Genomic DNA, 26,005 nt, shown 5'->3' with positions numbered 1-26,005 from the left:
TCAAGCATCGTCCCTAGCCTGGCATAGTCTCCCTGGATGCATTCCAGTGAAAATCTAGCTGTATCCTTTGCTCCCACATTAAGGAAAATCAGTGGATTCTTTGCAGCTCCAATTAGGATCCTCTTCGGCCTCAGGTTCACATCTCAAATCTTAACTTCCAGGAGACAGAATAGCCTTCTTTTCACTGGATCAGATCTGGTGATAGGTCTGTCTATTCTTCTTAGTAGGGGGCTCTCAATCACATAGACCTGCCTCTTCCTGGTTCTGACACGATTCCCCAGCCTTCTCTGTCCTGTTCTTTCTGGCTGCAAGTCCTCTTGTCTTGTTTTCTCATTTGCAGTCTTCTGCAAGTCATTCTCTGTCAGCCAGAGTTCAGAGCCCCAGGATATCTCCATTGACTCTTCCTCTCTTCTTGTAGGACTAGTTGTTCTTCTCTTATTCCTTGCCCTCTCACCTCTTGTTACTGCTTGCTGTACCCCATTTTCAGTCTCCAACTCAGCAAACCTACTCCTGAGCTCTCTTTCTCCTTCACTAGCCAGTCTTTTCCTCTGCCTGGTTCTTGTAATCACACGCTTCCGATGGCCACACTCCTCACCCAGAACTCTACCCTCACAGTTCTCCAGTCCAGCTTGCGAATCTTGAGATTTCCATTCAACCTCTTCTTACCTTCCCTCCATCATCTGCTTGAATCCCCTTCAAAACTCAACCATAGTTTCTACCTGTATCTCCAAACCTCAGATCTTCTCTTCCATCAGCTGTACCAGGTGGCACTTCATACAAATGAAGCACTTTTCAGGTACCCACTCCAGGATAACGTCTGTGCCGCAGCTTCCACATCCACTCATCTTCATGGTGTCTTCCATTCCTTGGATCACTACCGCTGCTGCCTCTGCAGCTGTCATAGCCCTCCCTCCTAAGATCCTGTCATGGAGGAAAAAAAATACACACTCACACAAACACACAACACCACATACATCCTCTGCCAGACTTCCGCTACAAACTCTCTGTTTCGAGCTCAGTTTGCTGGCTCCTCTGCCATGGGCTGGCTGCTTAGCTAGAAAGGTCCCCTAAACAGGGAAGCCCCGCCCCTAATCAGGAAAGCCATGACCCCTAATCGGGGTTCTGTTATTATTAAAGGCTCTGCTTCTTTCACAGCACACAGCCTCCTATCAGCCCCTGCAAACAAAAAACAAAACAACCATCAAGCAAGTATGCAAACAAACAAACACATGCATTGCTCCTGAGGAATAGGGGCTTGCCTCCCTTCTCCTCTAACAGATTTAAAACAGGTCTAAATATATGAGACAGTCCACTTACAAAGCCTTTAACTAGAGATAATCTTCCTTTTCTTCAAAACGATTACAAATTTGAGGCTGTACTTGGGATAGCTTTGTACTAACTCCAAGTTCCCTGAACATTTGCCTTATGCAGTCCGGCTTCTGTGTGACAGTTAAAGGGCTGGAAGAAAACAAACAAAAACCAAAATAAAATGCAATAAAAATAAAAGGAGTGTAATTATGATAGCAATAATTCAATTGGTTTAAATGGAACCCGTGATAGTTTTATAGAGAAAGTTTGGGTTGGGTGAAAGGGTTACTTTGTCTATTTGAAGAACTGAACATGGAGGATTCACCATCAAAGCCTATAGCTCATTTACTCACTATCTCCTAACCAACATCATAGCTAATCAGAGTGCTATAAAGTCTTCTATAGTCTGATCAGGTGACTGCATTAGTTTAATCAAGTCTTGTTTCAGTTCCCAGCGAAGGGTCATGAACCAGAAGAAAATTATTCAATTAACATATTTCTTCATTATGGGAGTGGTTAACGATGAAATAACCTTTAACAGATGTACCAATTGACATTATATTTACTAGAGAAGCTGCAGACAATCCTGATTGCTTAAAATATACCAGCTAGCCCAAAACACTAGGAATTGGAGCTGATGTTAGGATGAGCCATTTGTTAGACAATCATAATAAAAATCTGTTCCATTTGTATGCAAAAGCTTTCTTTTTATCAGTCTCTGTGACTGTAAGAGGATGTTTTGTATTTAAAAAAAAACACACTTCATGTCTATTCAGTTTGGATTCAGGATGAATATATCATTTTGACATAGCACTCCTGCAAAAAAGTTGGAATGAAAAGTACGATACACAGTAGTTACATTAAAGTCATTGTGGACATAATTTATATTGACCGGTCATAATGCATTTTGAATATAATCTCTTTGTGGCCATTTTATTCTGGTTGTGTACAGCTCCAAGCACAATGAGGTCCTGCTCTCTGACTGGGGCTCCTAGGTGTTACGGTACTACAAATAAATAGATAATTACAATAACAGGACAATAAATACCACAAAATTACCACAGATATTTCCTCTTCTAAGTATAGGAAATAAGGGGGAATCCAAAGCCCACTGAAGTAAGTGGATTGACTTGAATGGACATTTCATCAGGTCTCAACTGCAGTACTTCACATACCAAGTTTGTCAAATATTGTCTTTTTAGATTGTGGCCACAGTAGAGATATGATAAATTATGCATAAAGTCAATGGATGATTCTCGTTAAAGTTGAAGATTAAATCTTAATGTCCCAAATGAGAATTTTGTTGTATTCAGCAACAAAGAGGAATTTAAAGAGAGACGCACACACGCATGCATACACAAGCATGCAAATGCACAGGTGCACACACACAAAAGAATCAGATGTCACACTTCCCTCAAGGGGGAAGTGCATTTAAAGCCGAGATAAATTGGTGTGATTTGCAGAAATAATCTCTTTAAATGTAAGAGGTTTATTAGCCTTCTTTTCAAGAAATATAATTTATTGACCCTTGAAAGGAAGGGACAAGTAGTCATATGAAATAAAAACTAAAAACAATTTTTTTGGCAACTGTTCTGTTCAGTGGTAGTAATTATCCTCTTCCCCTGAGTGGGAAGGAGGAAATAAAGAGGGTGGCATTATACTATCAGAATTACAGTCATTTTATTTTCTAAAAACACCAGAAAAAATGTGTTTCAGGTTTTTTTTAAACTGTCAGTTTGGATTTTGCCAATTTCTGGAAAAGTTCCAGTTTACATTTTATTCCTTATTTGTAACAAAGTTGTATTTTTCCCTTCCAAACATTTCCAAGGGTCAGTCAGGAAGTATCCATGTTGAGGGGCTCCATTATCAATCGATTAATAAGTAAAATCAAGTTCATGACCAATTATAATAATTGAAAACCCTGTGAGAACCTTGAGCAAAAGAAGGAGCCCCGAAGAGAGTTCACCTATGCAGAATACACTGGGGCTGCTGACATACTGACCCATTCAAGATTAGTGATGGTGCTCAAGCTGGATCTTCTCTGGTCCATTTCAGTGTAGTTGATGGAATGGGCAGGGTACTTGAGAGCCCTTCAGCTTTAGAACTCACTCCTCCTTTTCATTCAATATAGCTTGTACTTGTTTATCTTCAGGGCACACTGCAGGGCATGGGATGCTGGACTAGATGACCTCCTGACGTCCCTTCCAGCCCTAAACTTCTATGATGCTATGATTTATGGCACACTGCAAGACTCCTCCTTCAGGGGATGTTTGGGGAAGGAGATGTTATATGAGAAGTAATAACTGATAAGAACAAGATACTTTTCCTCAATTCTACTTTGCTACATGGTTTAAGGAGGTACAGACATATTTTGTGGAGTTGCTGCTGGCTTTTGTTTTTACATTTGATAGTGTGTTTATGTGCCTGTTAAAGGAGTCTAGAGCTTGTGACCAGTGTCTTTTGGTAGATATTGTAAAGCCAAATACGCAAAACAGAATACTTCATTAAACATTAATTATTGCAAATACCTTAAAAGAAAGTCTTCTGAAGTTTCACTTTGCATCCTTTAAAGCAGGAGTTCTCAAACTTCATTGTACCGCGACCCCCTTCTGAGAACAAAAATTACTACCGGACCCCCGAAGCCTGAGACTGCCCAAGCCCCATCACCCCAGGAGGGAGCAAAGCCAAAGCCCAAGGGCTTCAGCCCCAGGCAGGGGGCTTGTAACCTTAGCCCCGCCTCCCAGAGCTGAAGCCTTCAGGTTTGGGCTTGGGCTTTGGCCCTGGGCCCCAGCAAGTCTCAGCCAGCCCGACCCACAGTTTGAGAACCATTGTTTTAAATCATTGCCACCAGAGAGGGAATGCAAAGGAAATTAGTTACTTCCCAAAGGACTCTCACTAGGATTTAGCAAAACGAAAAGGAGTACTTGTGGCACCTTAGAGACTACCAAATTTATTAAAATTACTAAGGTGCCACAAGTACTCCTTTTCTTTTTGCGAATACAGACTAACACGGCTGCTACTCTGAAACTAGGATTTAGGTAACTGAACATTTCAGCATGCCTGCCCACCAGTGCAAGTAGAAGATTGTAGGGATGCTATCAGTTTTCAAACCCAAAACTCAAATTCAATAAATTGCAATGCGGGGAGGGGGGAGAACCAACCCTTTGCATTATGGCAGCATTCTCATGAAGATTTTTCCATGCACAAGCATCAGGAAATTCACTGTGTGATTTCCAAAAAAAGCACAAATCAGCTCTCCTGCACATATGTTTCATTTTGTATCACCATACAAGGCATTAACTTTAATGCCTTAAAATATGCACAACATAGTCGAGTTGCAGTTGCTGTGGGAACCATAATTTTTAATTTACTGACTCCTGTGCAGGTGGGGGGGGGGGGGAAATCAAGCATAACAGTCACTGCTTTAACATCAGCAAGTTTTATACATTTAATTTCTTTTGTATATTTTAAAGAGGGAGAAAACAAAAAGATCTCAGATGGATTATAGAAGCAAATATATGCACATACCCAAGTTCAAAAGCTGATCTGAGCATGTCCATCAGGAAATTGCAAAGCCCATGTACCTCAGGTATTGCTGGCACCCAAGCTGGGCATATGCAAATCTGCATATGTACACAAGTATGTTTTGAAGATATGGGCCTGTCCGATATGAATTTCCACAAAAGGACATTTCATAATCACCATTTCACATGCATCAAAGTAAAAAGTCACCAACTTTAACTGGCAAAGTGTAAGATATGAAGAAAAGGGACTTCCAGCTGAGACATGTTTACCCCAGCCCCTAAAAGCTCAGCCAGAGGGAAAAATCTCTTCTGCTTCACTTAGTAAACACGAAAAGGAGTACCGGCACCGGTACTCCTTTTCTTTTTGCGAATACAGACTAACACGGCTGCTACTCTGAAACCTGAAATTAGTAAACACGCTATCTTTGAATCTGGACAGTCCCAGTTTGTGTCTCAGCTGTGGTTACATACAAGCCAAACATCAAATCACGACAAACATGAAATCCCGCCACAAACTAGAGGACTCTGCTAAGTGGTGACATCCACTCCAATGACTGACTGTGAGATGTCTAACACAGTAGCAACATAGCAGTAAAACAAATGGAGCATTTATTTTTAAATTTTTCACTGCGTAATACAAACTGGATTCTTCTGGTATCCATGATGCTAGTTCCTTCCTTTGGAAATCTATTCTGTCCTGATAACATTTCTCAACTCATTTATAAATCACTTGTCTGGAATTTTATCTTTGTTGGGCACATATTTCACTGTCATCCCCTTTGTCATCACTGTCATCCACAAATCAACTGTGATTGATCTGCAGTGGCAGAGCTGGCCATCATGGGCTCAACTCTGCAAGGGGCTGAGTACTCTTTAGAAATGGCTGGTTCAGATTTTGAATAAAGGTTCAAATAATTTCACTAATCCTCATTAAAAGTCAATGGCCTGATTTTCAGAGGGGTTGTCAGCAATGTTCCTGTTCAGTTGAATATAAGTTGTGGATACTCAAAGTGCCTGAGATTTAGACCAGTAGACTGTAGCCTGGTGATGCCTCCAACGTCACAGCTTATCAAGCGGACAATATCTTATGTCAGCTTAATTTTTAATCCTGACTGGAGCCAAAGAAAGATCCTTAACCGCAGCTTTGAATAATTTTCTTGCTCACCATTTAAAGCACCTAAAGATAATAAAAGTTCTCTTGTGAATATTAGATCAATTCCCCCAAATTACTGGGGTTTTAAGGGCCAAATCTCAATCAAGTGATTGTTTAATATTGGCTTTTGTGGGTTCAGGATTTGGTTTATGAAGAATATGAGGCAGAAGCAATTCTAATACAATCTAACAGTTACCTATTTTCTTTAAAAAATGTGGATTAAAATTTGCTTTCAGTTATATACAAAAGCCAGTATGGCTACACTGATGAAGTGGAATGTGGCCCAATATGTCTAAAATTTCTATGGCTATCCACAGAAGATCCATAGCTGGTGTAAAACAGGCTAGCTCCATTGAGGTCAGTTTAGTTTAAACCAGTTCAGGAAGGCATCCTTAATTTAAGAAGGACATTTAAGCATGTGTTTACTTTTAAGCAGGTACTTGGATGGGTTCTTGACTTAGGGTGTTAGTTTCATAGATATTAAGGTCAGAAGGGACCGTTATGATCATCTAGTCCGACCTCCTGCACAGCGCAGGCCACAGAATCTCACCTACCCACTCCTATGAAAAACCTCACCTATGTCTGAGCTATTGAAGTCCTCAAATTGTGGTTTAAAGACTTCAAGGAACAGAGAATCCTCCCTCAAGTGACCCGTGCCCCATGCTACAGAGGAAGGCAAAAAACCTCCAGGGCTTCTTCCAATCTGCCCTGGAGGAAAATTCCTTCCCGACCCCAAATATGGCAATCAGCTAAACCCTGAGCATATGGGCAAGATTCACCAGCTAGATACTACAGAAAATTCTTTCCTGGGTAACTCAGATCCCATCCATTTAATATCCCATCTCAGGGGATTAGGCCTATTTACCCTGAATATTTAAAGATCAACTAATGACCAAAATCACATTATCCCATCATACCATCTCCTCCATAAACTTATCGAGTAGAATCTTAAAACCAGATAGATCTTTTGCCCCCACTGCTTCCCTTGGAAGGCTATTCCAAAACTTCACTCCTCTGATGGTTAGAAACCTTCATCTAATTTCAAGTCTAAACTTTCTGGTGGCCAGTTTAAACCCATTTGTTCTTTTGTCCACATTGGTGCTGAGCTTAAATAATTCCTCTCCCTCTCCTGTATTTATCCCTCTGATATATTTATAGAGAACAATCACATCTCCCCTCAACCTTCTTTTAGTTAGGCTAAACAAGCCAAGCTCCTTAAGCTTAAGTTTCCACCAAAGATATCATATTCACAATGAGCCAGATTGTATTCTCATTGTAATCAACAGAAGTTTGTACATTGACTTCAGTGGAATCAGGATTTGGCCAACTAAGATACAAGAATATGCCTTTGGGATCACGTACATTACTCTGTCCATGATTGATCACCCTTGCTGGGGGGACATGGGGGAAAAAAGACATCACAAGGCAATAAACACATAACTGAATAATACAATTAAAGTATATTCATTCCAAGGTGCAAAGAGTCAACGGAACCATATAACAAGACAGCTTTATCTGAGATTAAAGAAATACACTAACACCTCAGCAAACTAATACCAACTAAGTTACAACAAAGTCAGACACAGAATCTTAATTATTTGAAATCTGCAAATTAATATGAATATCTAGCCCATTTCTTTTTCATAGTTGCAGGATCATCTGTGAATCTATCCCACTCTCCACAACAGCTCCTTAGTAGAGATGGTCAATTTTTTAAAATCAGATGCTTTTACACATGAAAAATGCTATTTCACAAATCCAAAGTTTTATGCAACAACAAGTACGTTTTGCAGAGAAAAAAAAAAGAAAGAAATCAATTCTCCATTGGCAAAAATTGAAATGAGGGCTGCCTGGCTGGAAGATTCCTGTCAAATTTCACTCTTGGTCAGTGAAACTGATAAAAGCTTTACTCGGGGGTGCCTGACACTCAGCACCCTGACTCTCTTCCGACCTCCCACACCGGCTCTGCTTTCCTGTCTGTCTCTCCCAGGGGGGCCAGGAGTGTAATTGTCAAGAGCCTTCAAGGCAAGCAAGCAGGGAAGCTGAAACATTCCCTCTCAATCCTCCTGAAATTGATTTTTTTCTTGAAACCGTTCCCATGAAACATTTCATTTGCATGTTGGCAAGATTTTTTTTTCAAAAATATGAATATTTTGCAGGAAGGGATTTCTGTTTTCCTCACAGCTCTACTCCTTATTGATAAGCACCAGTGCTATTAACATACAGAGATGTTAAACACGGGCTGAATGGAGTTTAGGAAGCAAAGTGGTCAGAGCTCCAACTAAGAACAATAACAATAACAAGGGAGGAAAATGTGAATTTACAGGCAAACTGGAATCTCTTTCAAAAATCCCTTGAAGGAAACTTTAGGGTCCCTTTTTCTAATGTAGACACTTACGTGAGGAGTTGAGTACAGTGCTCTGGTGTCCCAGTATTAGTTTTAGGCACCTACGTGCTCTTCTGAATTCCACAATGTAGGATTTGAGGGACTTCATTTTACATAACACAAGAACTAGGAGTCACCCAATGGAACAAAAGGAAGTATTTCTGCACACAACACACAGGCAACCTGTGGAACTCTTGCCAGGGGATGTTGTGAAGGCCTAAACTAAAATAGGGCTTTAAAAAAAAGAATTAGATAAGTCTGTGGAGGGTAGGTCCATCAATGGCTATTAGCCAGAATGGTCAAGGATGCAACACCATGATCTGAGTGTCCATAGCCTCTGTTTGCCAGAAGCAGGGATTGGGCGACAGGGGATGGATCACTTGATGATTCACTCTGTTCATTCCCTCTGGCATTGGCCACTGTCAGAAGACAGGATACTAGGCTAGATGGACCATTGGTGTGACCTAGAGTGGCTGTTCTTATGTTCTGGGTGTAACTCTACTTAAGCCACTGGAGTTGAATTTAGGATGAATTTTGCTCTGGGCATCTAAGTTCCTTTATGGGATTGGCTGGTGATTTGTCATTTTTTCAATATATTATGTTAAGTAATTATCTAAGCACTTAGAGCCTGGGAGAGGCACTTTTAATGCATATGTGTAAATACATAGGAGAAAGTAAAATGCATGAATAATATAGAGTAGGGGTATACCTATATTGCAATACAACGCGTACGGCACCAGAACCAAGGTCGGCTGACTTCAGCTCAAGGGGCTTGGGCTGCAGGGCTAAAAGTAGCAATGTAGACATTCGGGCTCAGGCTGAAGCCCAGGCTCCGAGACTCACCACCCTCTCGCAGGGTCTCAGAGCCTGGGCTACAACCCAAGCAGGAATATGTAGACTACAGTTTTACGGCCCTCAGATGACCCAGGCCTCTGCAGGTCTTTTATTGGGGTGTAGAAATTCCCTAGGTGACTGCACCTTAACATTGAGGTCTGAGATGCAGTATCAGCAAAATTCCCTACTTGTAAAATCAGTTAGACATGAAAAAATCTCCTCAGGAAAGTCCATTTTTAGAGACATTTCAGAGTGGACAAAACAGTAGAAAGCATATGGTGGGGAATAGACGTGTATTAGCCAGGGACTGAACAAGATAATTCAACATTTCTATTTTTTAGGATTCTACGATCATTGCCATCTGCCAAGGGTGACACATGCAACTGAATGATATACAATTTCAAAAGGAGGAACAACCCCATTAAATTCAATGGAGCTACTCAACATCAGTAAGGGGATTACCGACTAGCACTTTATTAATGCTTGATTTATCGCCCTCTAAAGTTCAAACACACATACCTACCTGTTTGCTGCTTCTCTGCCCCGTAGGAAGCAAAGCTTTGGACTTCTCTGCTATTTTCTGCCAAAGAAGAAAAAAAGGGATTGGCGTTGATGTATCAGTGGTCTAATATTGCGGGGAGGAAATCACATTAAACTTTTTTTTCATTCACATTACATTTAAAAAAAGAACAGAAATTAAAATAACCCTGTAGTTTAGCAATGTAAAAACTGCCTTGAAGATGTAGACCTTTCAGGAATTAAGTCATTTAAGCTTCAAGCATGATAAGGTTATCAAAACCAAAATATGCATTTAAGAAATGACAGTCAGGACGTGAGTAAGTAGCAATTTACCAGTCAGTTCAGCTTCCTGCCGCAACCAGATATTCACAAAATGCAACGGCTAATTTTGGCACCATGGGATTTATTTAAAAAGTCACATGCACAGCACAGATGGAATATGCTGATGAACATGTATCTAACAACAAAAAAACCCATTACACAGATATTTTTGACTTGCGAGTTAACGAGACAGTGCTATCTAATTTAGACCGAGCACTTAGATTTTTGAAACAGAGGAGGAAAGGTTCTATGAAGAGACATATGAGTAGAAATAATACAGTGGCATTGCTATTATATATACACACTTTAGAGGCTAATTAGTTGGGGATTGGTCCTACTTTGAGTAGGGGGTTGGACTGGATGACCTCCTGAGGTCCCTTCCAACCCTGATATTCTAGGATTCTATGGAAACTTTAAAAAAAAAAAAAACTTTTTCCAGCAGTGTTGAAAACCCAAACAAACAGCCTGCCTCTAATGCAAGAGAAATAGTAAGTGAATCTTCCCAGTCTACTTACACCATCACATGCAAAAAAGTAAACTGTGTCAATGGTGTAGTGTAAATGAGGGTTTTTTACAAAATGATAAATTCTTTCAACTTCAATGATACAGTGTGTTAGCAACAAAGGCCCCAATTCAGCAAAGCACTTAAGAACATGCTTGACTTTAATGGGTCTTAAGCATATCTTTACAACTAAGCACATAATTAAAGAGCTTTGCTAAGCAGGGGTGGGACAAGCCACATTTAAAATTAAGTACAGGTTAAAGTGGTAGATCAAGGCCAGAGAAAGAACTAGTTGTTATTCAGATACCTGACTTTTACCCTGATGGTACCTCTTTGGTACCCATCAGAAATATAACTGGTTTGTGTGTGTATTTAATAAAAATAAATAAAATCCCATTACATCCTCACAGAAAGTGTCTTGTATAAAAGTATTAGGGCTGGATTGTATGCTTCAAATATTTCATTTCCACAAAATCCTCCTTTTCCCAACTTTCAACACAAGTGCATGGAACTCCCATTGAAGAAGGGTAAGTAAGGAGCTCAAGTTTGGCCAGGCTGCTCTTGAACAGGATTTGGAGCACTCAGGCAGATGCCTCATTGAGTATGGCTGGCTGGGGCTTTTCCGATAATGTGGCTTTTTTGCTGGAAAATGCGAGTTTGCTGAAACGGAAGTGTTTTGTGGAAATGGTTCCATTTCAATGAATTTCAGGTGAAATGCCAGGTCGCCTAGCGGTTTGCTGGGGAGCCCAGGCTTACATAGTCTGTAGCTCCAGGGCAATACTCCCATGTTGACTAGGAAGACCTGGGACACCTGACTCTAGCAGTGGCTCCTAGATATGTCTACACAACCCATAGAAGCTAGGTGGAGAGACTCGGGCTAGCAGGGTTCATGCTAGCGCTCTAAAAATAGCTGTGCAGCTGTGGCTTGGGCTCAGGCTTAGGCTTGGAAGCCCATCCTCCCTCTCGAAGATTCAAAGCCCAAGCTTCAGTTCGAGCCGCAACTTCAAAGTGCCATCTACACAACTATATTTAGAGCACGAGTGCGAGTTCTGCCAGTCTGAATCTGTCGACCCAGGCTGTGAGGCTCCTTCCCACAGGCTGTGTAGTTACAGTCTCAGGCTATTGGCTTCCAACTCCGCTGCAGAGAGTCTGGACGCCTGGGGTCCCTCAACTCTGAGGCAGTCTGCATTGTGCAGCTGCCCCAAAGCCAGGGATCCTGAAAGCCCAGGGAGTCCCCTTGAGCCAGGGATAGCTGGCTGCTCTGTTTCAAAATAACCAAAAGGAAACATTTCAATTGTTCTCAAACAAACAAACAAACAAACAAATCCAGAATTTTGTTTCTGCAGGAAATTTCAGAATGTCTAGTCTTCGTTCTGGTTTGAAATTAAAACTTTTCTTTAAAATGTCAGAATCTCCTGTGGAACGGAAATTCCAAATTTTGACCAGCTCTACCTCCAGGACTGTCATATGTGGAACAGATGATAAGAAACAGACAATAAGAGAAAGGACAGGGTTGGGGAAGTAGATTTGTGAGTCATCAGCATAGAGATGACTGGTGAAACCTTGCAAATGGAGACGGTCACCCAGCAATAAGGTGGGAAGGGAAAACAGAAGAAGAGGATTGGCTTTTGGTTGCTTTATTTAACAGTTTGAGCTGTTGTGGCATTTTCTATTGAGCTACAGGCCTCTGGAATCCTTAGGGTCTTAAACTTTTAATATAGCAGAGCTGTCAAGGTAGGTCAATGTTTAAGCCTCCCAATGTTGGACAGTGTCCTTTTAAATCACATAGGTAAAAGCAACACTGCACACTAAAGTTTCTTTTCCTCTTTCACCTCCCCTAAAGCCACACAAGCCATCCTGCAGCTGTTGTGCTACCCTGTGATGCACCATGCTGTGATGTCATCACAGTACTACAGCTGCCCCTGACATTCAGCCAAAGCTGGATGGAGCCAGTTTATCAATAAATTATTTTCTATGTTGCTATTTCACTAAATGTTTTGCAGTATTTCCAATACATTATGTCACAAAATAACAGTACAAATATGTTGGAATAAGCATGCTATATAAGACATGAGACACCCTGTTGGCCAGTTCCATGCTCTTGGGAGTCCATAGCTGCTGTTGATCAACATATTTCCAAATCCACACATCAAAAAGTGAAAGGAAGTGCAGAAGTCCTATTACCTTTTGCACAGCTCCATACCGCTGGATGGCATCAGACAGCTGGTTATTCAACCTGTCCAGCTGAAGTCGCTCTTGCTGTATTTAAAAGACAAAAGTCAAGTAAAAAAATCATTACTAACCAATAAAATAGCCAACAATTCAGCAGAAATTGATTGTGAATGACCTTGAGCAGTGATCCTGCAAGATCTCCTAAGCTAAGCAGCATTAGATCTGCTTGGTATTTGAACAGTATCTGAATTACTAGAAATACCAAGGTACTACAGCAAGTTATTTTGGTTAGTGAGTAAGGGGATGCTTTACCCTGTGAGTTTTCCATGTAGTCGCCCTATGCATTTACCAAACAGGACTGATTTTGCTTAGTTTATGCAATCTAGCACTTCCAAGGAGAGAGCTGGACATTATTGTTGGACAAATAAAACTAGACCAGAAACAATACAAGAGAAAATACAATAGGGAACAATCATAGACTATTTGTCTCCTAGAATACTTTATTATCTATTTAATAAATAGGCTATGATGCTCATCCGTGTGGTATCTGGACTACATGACCTAAAAGGCCTTTTGCATGTCTAATTTCAACAGGCCAAATCCCAAAGCCCTTATATTTCACTCTGACATTACATAGGCCTAGTCTAAAGAATAAACACTTGCTGGTAGGAAAGTCACTTATGGGTGTGATTTTTATGACATTTTCATACAAGCAAAAGCCTAATGCAGATGTAGCTATACCAAGAAAAAAAGTATTTTTGCTAGTATAGCTTATTTCACTCAGGAAACTGGTACAATCTACAAGGGCAAAAATACTTTTTTGCCAATATAAGCTGTACAGTTATACCAGCAAACCTTTCCTAGTGTAGATCTGACCTAAGGCAAATTCCCATTGGTGTCAGTGGGAGTTTGACTTCAGGCAAAATCTGAGTAAAGACCTCAGGTTTTGTCTATCTGATTTCACAGGAGGTCTGTCTGATATCATGACATTTATTTTAGGGCTGGTCAAACCATATTTGAAGAATACATTAGTAGATAAATTTCACCAGTACTCACAGAACATCATATTCAGGAAATATGTTTTGCAGCATTCAATCAGCAATATTATTCAGTGAGTACATAATGTGATGAATAAATTTTGCCAAAAAAGCCGAAAAATGCCTTTTACGCTATTCAGCCAGATCTAATTGATATGAATTATCATGTCACACTAATGATGCTAAAGTCAAGACATCAATAATTGCAATTCTTGTTACAAATCCCCATATTCTCCTTTGGGAAAACAAGTATTTGTTCTCAAGCTGCAAAAAAAATACAAAACCAAAACACAACACCACACACTCTTTATCCATTATACAACAAACACACAAGATGGTGCAATAATATAGGTATAATGAAAATGAAAAGCAAACATATTAAAGAATGATGCTCTAGACAGCACATTATGTTATCAGTGGCTACAACACTCAGTTGAACAGAATGTTGTAGCCTGGTCTCCTGCAGCTCCTTTTTAAATGCTAAGGCAGACCCCAAATGTCTTTAATGCAGGGGACACTGATTCTGGGAGAATGAATGTCACATCAAAAGGAGTTTATTTGGATGATGACGAATGACTGATTTGACCATTTTGTCTGATAGATCATTCTGTACTTGGTCTGTGCTATGCCATTAATAATCATCTTCATTCTGATTGGCTTAGGGACAAAAGAGTTCTAATCAGAGGCCGGCTTGTCTATACATTTACCGACATGCTGGGAAGCAGGGAGTCATCAGTAACAAGCCCTCCTCTCTGGAATTCACTTCCCTGGGACATTCACCTTAGTTGAAACCCGACCACATTTATGAGAGAATACGAGATGGAACTCTTTGCTCAGATCTTCCCTCTAACTGCCATTCTGGAATTTCTTATTTTACTATGTTTCTCTCACTTTAAAGTCAGGGGTCACTGAATACTTGTTCTAGTATATGGGAAAGTTGCCTTTCATATTTATATCTTATAAAGGACAATTAGTACAGTGATGAGTACCTCATAAATACTTGTAATAATACAGAAATAATACTAATAAAATGGTGCTAATAAATAAAATAAATAAACAACAACAACAACAATTCTTTCCTTGTAAGAATAAACAGATTTATGATTTTATTTTTAAACCTTCTTCAGCAAATAATGGGGGACCATACTCCACTCTGTTTGACAAACACGGCTTCTCCCAAAAACAACAAGGAGTCATTATGGCACCTTAGAGACACTCATAATTTATACTGAATATACTGTAAGCAGCATTGAGAGACTTAGTAATGGACAACATGACAGTTGCAAACAATGTGCACCTTATTTTTATCACAAACGAACACAACCCGACAAAAGCCAAGACAGTCTTTGCTCACCATGGTACCCAGAACAAGAAAAGCACTCTCCCTTATTCATGGGCTCAGTGATTGAAATTAAAATCTCTCGTCATTAAAATCTCTTTTCGGGTGCAATATTGTTCAAGAGCCTCTTTAGCAAATGGATTTGGGGAGTCCCTCTTTTAGATGTTAGCTATTTGGGGATAATTGGAAAAATGAGTGCTTGGTGATGGACATTAATGAAATTCCAAACACAGTCCCCACCACCCACCACTCCTGACTGAGAACTTTGCAACCATCACCAGTGAGGACTAACAGAATATTATAATTAGCAAGAAGGACTGGATGAAAAGCAGAGCCACCAGCACACATGGTTTCAGGCCCCAGATCACTGTGTGTGTGTGTCTCCCCACCTAGTTCCAGTTCCCAGATTGTTTAATCCACCCCCGGTAACTGTTTTGATCAAAATCCATCCAAACCCAATCCTGCACCCATTGAAGTCAATAAGAATTTTATCACTAATTTCAAAGAGAGCAGGAGCTCTTAAAATTAGGTGTTCAGTAAAACAGGAGGCCTCAGCCAGCAGTGCTCCCCCAAATAACATGTTATAAACAGGAATCAGTCAATGGGCTGCAGCAGTATTGTTCTAAGACTGAGGGTTTGGGACCAATACTATAGTATTTTTTAATCAGCGTGTGCGTTGGATCATCTTCCAGAAACCATCAGTGGTTCAGAAAAGTCCTCTGAACCCTTGGAGCTTGCATCTTAAAATTCAAGCCCCTTGTGGGCTAAAATATTCAGGTTTGCCTAGAGGTATGTTGGGAGAAAGGGAGGGGGAATCATTAAAAAAAAAACTATAGTGTATTACAATCACTGCTCAAAAAAACCTAGCAACTTTGTGCATGTTTTAGTGTTTCAGACATTGCTGAGGAATAGGGAGGTAGATTTTATAAGGGATGGGAGATGCATTATTCAATTATTAAAAATCACTTAATAACAATAATCACATCCGGCTCTTACATTGCATTGCTCATCCTGAGATTTCAAAGCACTTTAGAAGATGGGAACATGATCTCCATTTTAGAGACAGAACACCATCATTTTTGAACATGCTTTACAAACATGGATTCAGAGATATTGTCTGCCCTGAAGAACTTATCTAATGAGACCAATCAAACCTAACATTAGCCCCATAAGAAACACTGGAAGCCTAGCCTGACCCAGTGTTAGAAAGGGGCTTTTCTGTGTGAGCCCTTTAATGTTGGTTAGAGATAGCCCCAGCATGACTGTGTGTCCAGCTAGACCAGCATCCTACCTCCTATTGCATGGATTCAGTCAGTGGTCTATCTACACCAGAATCTTTATTCCTGATATACTATGAATTCACCCAAGTGGGCCTCCTGCCTCCAACAATTCTAGTCAATAAACGATGCTTCAAAGAAATGTAGGAAAAAACCCATAATGCACTTGGCTGGTGGCACATCACTGTTGGAAAAGAAAAAACTTCTTGTGCAAAGCAGTACACAGAAAAATGGATCAGAAAGGACTGAGTATAAAGCTTTAAATCAATGGAAGGTTTCTCACACTATAAGAAACTTTACAAGAGGAAAACTTCGGAACACTATCCACAGATTCCTCCAGAGTGACTTAGAGACCGAGCAACCAATCCCTATCAGAGCCATCTGTTTTATATAAGGCAGAAAGTCTACAGGATAACATCAAAATTTGTAGGTTTAATTATTTAAGCTACACACTGTTATAAAGCAAGAGTAAAAAAAAAGATTTGTTAAATTCATTGACCAGGGAGAGGAAAAGTTATTATGTGATGTCAACAGAGAGTTGTTAGTTTATTTCTCCTATTACCATAAACGTTTGCGTCTCTTTTCCTTTCTGCTCTTACATATACTTTCTTTAATTTAAAAACTTTACATCCACTACAGTGAAACCTGTTCTGATCATAGCCTCCGCTGCTGGAATCCACCTGGGCTTCAAGGGCTGATAAATAACATTCAGGAATAAGGCACTGCCATTATTTTTCAGCTGGCCTTATTTGACTTCCCCCTGGACCCAATTTGTGTTGCACAAAACAACACGGGGATCTGAACAGAATGGCCAGGCCACCCCATCTCTATAAAGTCAGTGAGGCATCTTTTGTTTCATTCCAGCCAGCTTTGATCTGACCATTCAACAGCCCCACAGTTCATTCTCTCTCTGACAAAGGCTACCGCGACCCTTGCTGGAGTATTCATTTGCTGATATATCCTTTTCTTTACCACTCAATACAGGCAGACAACAGGAAGAAACAATGCTTGTGCTCCTTCATAAAACAACGCAGAGTTTTACATTAACACAGCTTCAGCCCCTTAGGGAATATTTGGACAAACCCTGCGTTGGGCAATTCAATTAATACTTGTTCTAGGTGGAGGGACACTTGGAGCAATATCTAGGAAGGAAGGAAACATGGAATTCTGGGGAACATCAGGGAGGGAGGGAAAAGATGCAGGGATAGTTTGGGGGAGCAGCAGCCCTGGACACCACAAGGAGGGCAAACACAGAGTGGGAGAAAATGTCATAGGGGAACATCAAGGAGAAGCGACTGTAGGGGTCGGGAGGGAGCCAAAGGTGCATGGGTAGTTCAACGGAAGGTTAGATAGTGAAAGCTACAGGAAGAGCTGGTGTGAGGAGAGCACAGATTGCTGAGAGCACACCAGGAGAAAATCCAGTAAGGAGGAGGTATGGCTCATGGGTCTATGCTCTAGTAGTGTGGGTAAAGGACTGGAAATTGAGAGACAGGGATTATATTCTTGTTTTAGCTTCTGAATTACTGTGTTACCTGGGGTCTGTCATTTAATAAACACTCAGGTTGATTCTGTTCTCCAAGATGAGCACCAAAGGTGCTTAAGCAAACTAAGCTGTCATGGGGTAAAAGGGGAGATCCTCTTATGGATCACTAACTGATTAAAAGATAGGAAACAAAGGTCAGGAATAAATGGTCAGTTTTCACAAATGGAGAGAGGTAAATAATGGGATCCCCTAAGGATCTGTACTGGGACCAGTGCTGTTCAACATATTCATAAGTGATCTGAAAAAGGGGGTGAACAGTGAGGTGGCAAAATTTGCAGATGATAGAAAGATATTCAAGACAGTTAAGTCCAAAGAAGACTGCAAATAGTTACAAAGGGATCTCACAAAACTGGGTGACTGGGCATCAAAATGGCAGATGAAAGTTAATGTTCATAAGCACAAAGTAATGCATATCAGAAAATATAATCCCTACTATACAAATAAAAGGGGTCTAAATTAGCTGTTACCATTCCAGAAAGAGATCTTGGAGTAACTGTGGAGAATTCTCTGAGAACATCCACCCAATATGCAGTGGCAGGCAAAAAAACCTAACAGAATGTTAAGAACCATTAAGACACAAATAGATAAGAAGACAGAAAATATCATAATGCCACTATATAAATCCATGGTATGCCCATACCTTGAATACTGCGTGCAGATCTGGTCATCTCAAAAGAGATATATTAGAATTGGAAAGGGTAAAAAGAAGGGCAACAAAAATGATTAGGGGGTATGGGACAGCTTCCATATCAGGAGAGATCAAAAAGACCGGGATTGGTCAATTTAGAAAAGAGATGAGTAAGGGGGGGATATGATTGAGGTCTATAAAATCATTTATGGTGTGAAGACAGTGAATAGGAGGTGTTGTTTAACCCTTCACATAACACAAGAACTAGGGGGTCACCTGATTAAATCAATAGGCAGAAAGCTTAAAACAAACAAAAAGGAATGCTTCTTCACACAACACACAGCCAACCTGTGGGACTCATTGCCAAAGGATGTTGTGAAGGCCAAAAGTATAAATGGGTTAAAAAAAGAACTAGATAAGTATTGGAGGATAGGTCCATCAACAACTAGTAGCAAGATGGTCAGGGATGCAACCAATGCTCCAGTGTCCCTAAACCTCCAACTTCCAGAAGCATCTGGCACTGACCACTGTCAGAGACAGGATACTAGGCTAGATGGACCATTGGTCTGATCCAGCATGGCCATTCTTATGAGCACACAACAAGCCGTGGCCTCTTCTCCAATGAGAATGCGATGGGCCAAATTCAGCAGTGACATAAATGGGGTAAGTTACACATTAGAAACAAGATGGTCAGAAAATGAGTGTAAGTGGTAAATTGTTAGAAATTGCTGGACAACCAGTAGGGGTGTAACCCACACCAATTTGGGGGAGTCAATGGGAGATGCACCCGCTTATGTTAGGAGCTTCTTCTCCTTCTCCTTCTTTCCTATGTCTGGTGTAGAACAGCAACTACAAATTTCACCTGAAGTTGATCAAGCCAAATGGCTACATCAGGGGTAGCAGAATTTATTGCGGTAATGCCTCCTTCATATTTATAAATTGGGCAGGAGGTAGCGATATGTTTGATGGTCTGTTGTGGGGAATCACACTTGCACACTGGGAAGTTCTTGATTTTCAATTTGTGCATTAGATGTCTGCGTCTGCCAAGGTTGGTTCAGATTTGGTTCAGAGTTGACCAAGATAACTATGGAAGGTCAAACCGAGGAACCTTCAGCATGGGATCCAGCACAAGATACTTATTTTTTAAGTCTTGTTTAGCCCAACCTGCTTTCTGATCATAGCCTGATTGCATGTGGCTAAATAAATGTTCCCAGAGAGGCTTGCAGGACTTATGACATTGCAGAGGCCATTATGAAGGTCTTGGTGGATAGGGGCTGAATATGCCCCTGTGAAAATTGGGGCTGGCATGGCATAAATTATAATATGGTGAGGAATTGCTTTAACTTACAAAGTGAAGCTTTGAACCCCTTTCTCCCCCATCCTGGGTGAGTGTTCTACCTACCGGGCCACTGGGTGTAAGGGGACCATCAGCAGCATCCTTTGTGTGAGTTTCAGCATGCTCTGATTTTCCCCTCTCTGCCTCTCAGTATGTAAATTGAACGTATTTGCACTCAATGAATGCCACACCATGCAACTGTCACTTACATCCACCTTCACCTATTTGTAGACTCACTTGTACCCAGTGTGAAATTTGCTCCTCTCTTGACATCATTACTAATGTCTAGGGACTTCCATGGGATCTTCCCCCGCTACTCCAGTTGACAAGTGGGCTCTTAAGTTTTAAACTCAGTGTAGGAAAGAGTTGGGATTTCACTATGTGACTATAGATTTCTAATTTAATGAGATCCAGCCTCAGGAGAGAGCTCTTTCCACAAGTCCTCAGTGGTCCCTTGAATCTGTTTTGCAATGATGATTTATCGAGGCAGCATGCAATTCAACATTATCACCGTATCAAAGCAAAGAAAATTATAAAGATACGAGCTCAGCAACTTTAAGACACTTGCTGCCCACCACTTATCTTTAAAAAACAAAACCAAACTTTTATCTAAATGACATCTGAAAAGGCACATACCCTAGATGAGCCTCTGACAATCTCAGACAGCTGCTTGATAGCTTTGGTGCTGGTAGTAATGGTTTTATTGGTCTCTTGCTGGGTTGCATGCCTGTAGAAAAAAAGAGACCAAGCAAATTACAATTACAATTTAATTTTATAATGACTCAATCAAATAACTCTCATAAAACACTCCCGCTATAACACCAGAACACACACAGGCTATGCTATGAAGCTGTGATGGCAGGTATACATAGCAGAAGCAGCAACATGAAGGTTGGATAATAGTATATGCTAGAGAGGGGACCCAGCAAATAGTCACTAGCTGTAGTCTGCAAGAGATATGAGTTGGGATCTGTGGTTTAATATGGGATGATGCAAAGGGAATCAGTGGTGGGTGGAGGGAAGCAGACAGACTGTTACAGATAGCTGCTTTGACAATAACAAAGGAGGAGAGGAAGGCTGAACAGAAAGAGAGAAAAAGAAAAAGAGGGCCTATAACAGAAAGAGATGTGATGAAGGAACTAGAGGAGGATGAAGTCAGTAAGCATGAGGTTTGGTATTCTGACCTGTAATTTACACCAAGAAGGTACTACCAGTTGGTAAGGTGCACATGCTGCAGTTGTGGGTACAGGCGGCTAAATGTGCTAGCAGGAAGCAAGACTAATCCATTCTGTTATCTGACTCTCCAGTGTTCATGATTATTATTTCTTGGATTTACTGACTGCTGACAGCCTGCTCCGTGCTGCGCAGTGCAGAGGGAGACACAGAGGGCTACATGAGGGCATTGCCGTGGAAGATCTAGAAGACAGATTCTGTATCAGGCAGTAAAAGTAGGTCAGGATGAGGTTTAATAGGGGGATTTAGGCGCTGCAATGCAACTACAAGGTTAGGCAACAGCTGTGTGGTGATTTTGTGAATTCCAGTGGCACCTAAATGTTGGATTTAGGCACTCAAAGTGGCAGTTAGGTGCCTAATTCTCCCTTATGACTCTAGTCCAGACTTCACCCAAAGAAGTTTACCAGCTAAATCAAACATGGCTGTCAGCAGGTAGATATTAATCCCAACTCCTCACTCGTATTGTATTGCTCATTTCGCTAGAAGGGTGAAGTCTTATTAAAAGTTGGGTAGAAAGGTGAAAAACAAGTGCATAAATTACACATGAACAGAATAATTACTTCTTAAAAGTAGGCTTCCAATACCTTACTGGTTATCCAACATAATGGAAAAAAAACAGAGAAATCACCTGAATACATACACAGCAGATCACTATATGAGGCTTAGAAGTCATTTTTACATGGCCATATACAGCCATTTTTACATGGTCTTATGCAGCCAATCTATCAAGTTAGTAATCAAACATATCATGTTTGCATTAGAAATACAGATCCACCTATTATCTTCTCTACCAAACTCAAGCAGAGGAAAAGGCCTGGTAGTTTTGAAGAGAAGTAACACAGATTCCTGAGACATCTGGAGAAAATCACCTTTTTTCCACTTCAGTGGCACACTACAACCAGAGTCCATAGTATCTCTATGGAGTGATGAGAGGGCAAACAAAAGAGACTATCATTTATCCTGCTGCTATCACACCACACAACCTGGACCTGTATCTAATGGATAGTAGTTCATACAGAAAATAAACACACATAGGTTGTCCGTCCCACAGCCCCACTTTGCCATCCACAGGTGTCCCTGCTTTGGGCTCACTTCCACACTCTACCCCAGTACTACAGGCACTGTCAAAGGGTGTTCTCTTCCAGGCCCTTAGGCCAGCCCTTCTAGCTTCTCCTTTTTGGAACAAACCCAGCTCAGAAAGAAAGTCTTTCCAGGGCACAAATATATTTTCATACCCAGCCTCCTCTTTTTGTGGTCAGGGCAGCCTCATCCCCCTCTTTGGCTTCTTCTTCCTGTCTGGGATATAAAGCAGCTGGGCCTGGCTGCCTGATGAGCTCCAGCTGCCTTATCCTTCTAGCATCTCTTCTCTTCCCTGCCTGTTCTTTGAAATCCAAGAAGCACATGGAGAAAGCACTGCAGAAAAGGACCTAGGGGTTTACAGTGGACGAGAAGCTGGATATGAGTCAACAGTGCCCTTGTTGCCAAGCAGGCTAACAGCATTTTGCGCTGTATAAGTAGGGGCATTGCCAGCAGATCGAGGGACGTGATTGTTCCCCTCTATTCCCCTCATCTGGAGTACTGTGTCCAGTTTTGGGCACCACACTACAAGAAGGATGTGGAAAAATTGGAAAGAGTCCAGCGGAGGGCAACAAAAATGATTAGGGGGCTGGAGCACATGACTTATGAGGAGAGGCTGAGGGAACTGGGATTGTTTAGTCTGCAGAACAGAAGAATGAGCGGGGATTTGATAGCAGCCTTCAACTACCTGAAAAGGGGTTCCAAAGAGGATGGATATAGACTGTTCTCAGTGGTAGCAGATGACAGAACAAGGAGTAATGGTCTCAAGTTGCAGTGGGGGAGGTTTAGGTTGGATATTAGGAAAAACTTTTTCACTAGGAGGGTGGTGAAGCTCTGGAATGGATTACCTAGGGAGGTGTGGAATTTCCTTCCTTAGAGGTTTTTAAGGTCAGGCTTGACAAAGTCCTGGCTGGGATAATTTAGTTGGTGTTGGTCCTGCTTTGAGCAGGGGTTGGACTAGATGACCTCCTGAGGTTCCCTCTAACCCTGATATTCTATTATTCTATGGTAGGGAGGGAGGTTTGGAATCTGACTCTTTCCAGGCAGTCCTCAGTCCATGTCCTGAGTCCTCTTAATGCCTAGACATCTTGCATTATCCACTGTCAGAAGACAAGATACTGGGATAGATGGACCACTGGTCTGACCCAATATGGCCATTCTTATGTTATTAGTATATACACCATCACAGGCACATTGTACCATCCTGCCATATACACACTGTCCAATTGACACCCTCCCTCCCTGCCACAGCAATGTTGTACCATATGCACCTTACAGCAGTCTGACACATGCACACTGCCCTAGGGGCACAATGCTCCATTGTATTCACCTCTGAAGAAAGCCTATGTAGGATCCATCAGTTTATAACAAGAACTCCTGAAACCCCCAACAGCTGACACAGGTAGGACGGCTGTCTGTGATCAAAGTCCAGCAATTTTATGCATCATACCTAACAACCATATAAATGAAAGATAATATTTCCTGAGCCACAGAGCAGCACTTCAGATGCACATTAAGGACTCAGCAATACTATGCAGAGGAAGTGGACTCCTTTGTCACCACAGAGGCCAAAGAACTAAAGAGAAACTAAGATGTAGACAGATATTTAACTATTTTAATTGGTCATAAGTAGAGTTGGGCAATTTTTTCAGACAAAGAGTTAATTTGTTGAAAGTTTCAGTCAACCTAAAACTATTCATGAATTTGACACAAATTCATCAAACAGTTTCAGCCATTTTTTTCAGGGCTTAGATGCCATTCACAGAATGGGAGGGGATAGAAGCAGTGATAAGCTGCCAAAATCTGAAGAACCGGGTCCTTCACCCGCTCCGAGTCTTTGGCGGCACTTCGGAGGTGGGTCCTTCACTCTCTCTGGGTCTTCGGCAGCACTGAAGGACCTGCCGCTGTAGTGCCACCGAAGACCCGGAGCACCATCGGGTGAGTAAAAATTAAAAAGGGATTCTCAGCCAGGGGAGCCTCCCCAGCCGGGAGCTCAGGTGGGCCGGACAGGCGGTCCTGCAGGCCAGAGTTTGCCCACCCCTTTATCAACCGGTCCGTGCAAACCGGTGCGAACTGGCTCCAGCTCACCACTGGGTAGAAGTAATGTGCTCACCTTATAACTTTGAGATCAGTGGTCAGGGCACGGACATGAATTTGGCTCTCCCCCTCCCTGGTGAGTTCCCTTTCCACCAGGCTATAGAGTACTCTCTATCTGCAGATGATAGAGTGGAACAGCTGCAACAGGAGAGATTGAGAGAGACCAACACGCCAGAGCATTCTGTAGCCCCCAATGTCCAAGGCATGCATCCACAATGTGGGGGTCCCAAGTTCAAATCCCTTCTCCATATCAGGCAGAGTGGGGAATTGAACCTGGATTTCTCACATCCGAGTGAGAGCCCTAACTACTGGGTTTGAAGTTGGCCACCAACACCACAACCACCGCCACTTGCTCGCTCTGCCGCAAAAGTTTGCAAAACTAGTCCTTCATTTCCTTTGCTTTTAAGTTAAAAACTGCATGGAAACCAAACCAGATTGTTTCAAGGCATACAAAATGTTTTGTTTGACCCAAAAAGAAACGTGTTGCCTTTTTCAATTCACCAGCATTTGTCAGAATTTTGGAGTTGGTTCAAGATGAAATGATTTTTTTTTTTTAACTGCCAACGAATTGAAATATCCATTATTCACCTCTCTCTCTAATACATTTGGTAATTTCGTGATCCACTTAGCTACTCTCTTATATTTTCATTGATTTATGGAAAATATCACATCCTACCATATGCAAAGTGTTACGGAGTGTTACAGTGGGACAGACTGAAAACCAAACTCTCCATCATCGTTATATCTTCTGTCGTGAGGAATACCTTGTAGTCTAATCCCCAAATGAGTCATCCTACTAAGTGCATGACTTCCATGAGTGAGGGTTCCATGATTGAGCCTTTAACAAATATTTCCTTTTAATATAATTTAATATAGAACAAGACACTAGAGTTGATCCTCAGTCACCTTCTTAACCTCAAAAAACTGTCTATCTACAGAAGTTGGAAATTTCCATATGGACAATCCCCATCCCAAAAGTAAAAGGCCTCATTAATTCTATACATTCAATTATTTTCAATGTCTGAAGTTGAGTAAAAGCCCAGCTTGTTTGGATTCCAATACAAATTTTGACCTTACATACAGTATATCAGCAGTTCTCAAACTGTGAGTCCGGACCACAAAGTGGGTCACAAACACATTTTAATGGGGTTGCCAGGGCCAGTATTAGACTTGCTAGGACCCAGGGCTGAAGTTGAAGTCCAAGCTCCACACCCACCTGGGCGGCAGGGCTTGGCTGCCTCCCCTATTCCCAGATGGGGGTGACAGGGTTCAGGTTGCAGACCACCCCATCCCCACCTGGAGCAGTGGGGCTCAGGCTCTGGCCCCTCCCTCCCAGGGTCATGTAGTAGTAACTTTATTGTCAGAAGGGGATCGATGTGCCATGAAGTTTGAGAACTACTGCACTACATAATACATTCAAGTTGGGTGTAAACTTGTAACTTGGATCCTTCAATTTGTCTGCCTTAAAAAAATTGCTTTCCATCCCCCTTTTAAAACACATTTTTAACAACATTTTAGTGCTCAACTTTGGTAGTTGCAAGTGTGTTGTCAGCAAAATTAACTTACTATGCTTCAGCCTCAGAGATACATTCAGAAATCAGACAATGATTATATTTAATTTACATTAAATGCTATTAAGGTCTTCATTAAAAATAAAGGCCTTGGAATTCCACCTTCTGCTGCATTTTATTTTACTTTAATATGTAACGGTAATAAGAT

General features: G+C 41.3%; 1 protein-coding gene across 16 annotated transcripts in view; it reads right to left on the bottom strand.

Moving 5' to 3' along the window:
- Positions 1-26,005, bottom strand: part of TSNARE1 (t-SNARE domain containing 1) — a 688,236-nt gene that overhangs the window by 316,319 nt on the left and 345,912 nt on the right. For all 16 annotated transcript variants that reach the window (XM_043507269.1, XM_043507264.1, XM_043507267.1 and 13 more), the window contains 3 exons: positions 20,516-20,606; positions 12,732-12,806; positions 9,729-9,785 (listed from right to left, as the gene is read on the bottom strand). In XM_043507269.1, coding sequence (XP_043363204.1) covers positions 9,729-9,785; positions 12,732-12,806; positions 20,516-20,606 — 223 coding nt within the window. The remainder of the gene's footprint in view (positions 1-9,728; positions 9,786-12,731; positions 12,807-20,515; positions 20,607-26,005) is intronic.

The sequence above is a fragment of the Dermochelys coriacea genome, chromosome 2 (assembly GCF_009764565.3).
Source record: "Dermochelys coriacea isolate rDerCor1 chromosome 2, rDerCor1.pri.v4, whole genome shotgun sequence".
In the NCBI taxonomy this organism is placed as follows: Eukaryota; Metazoa; Chordata; order Testudines; family Dermochelyidae; genus Dermochelys; species Dermochelys coriacea.
The sequence above is the reverse complement of the archived record's forward strand: the minus strand, read 5'-3'. Positions and strand labels throughout refer to the sequence as shown.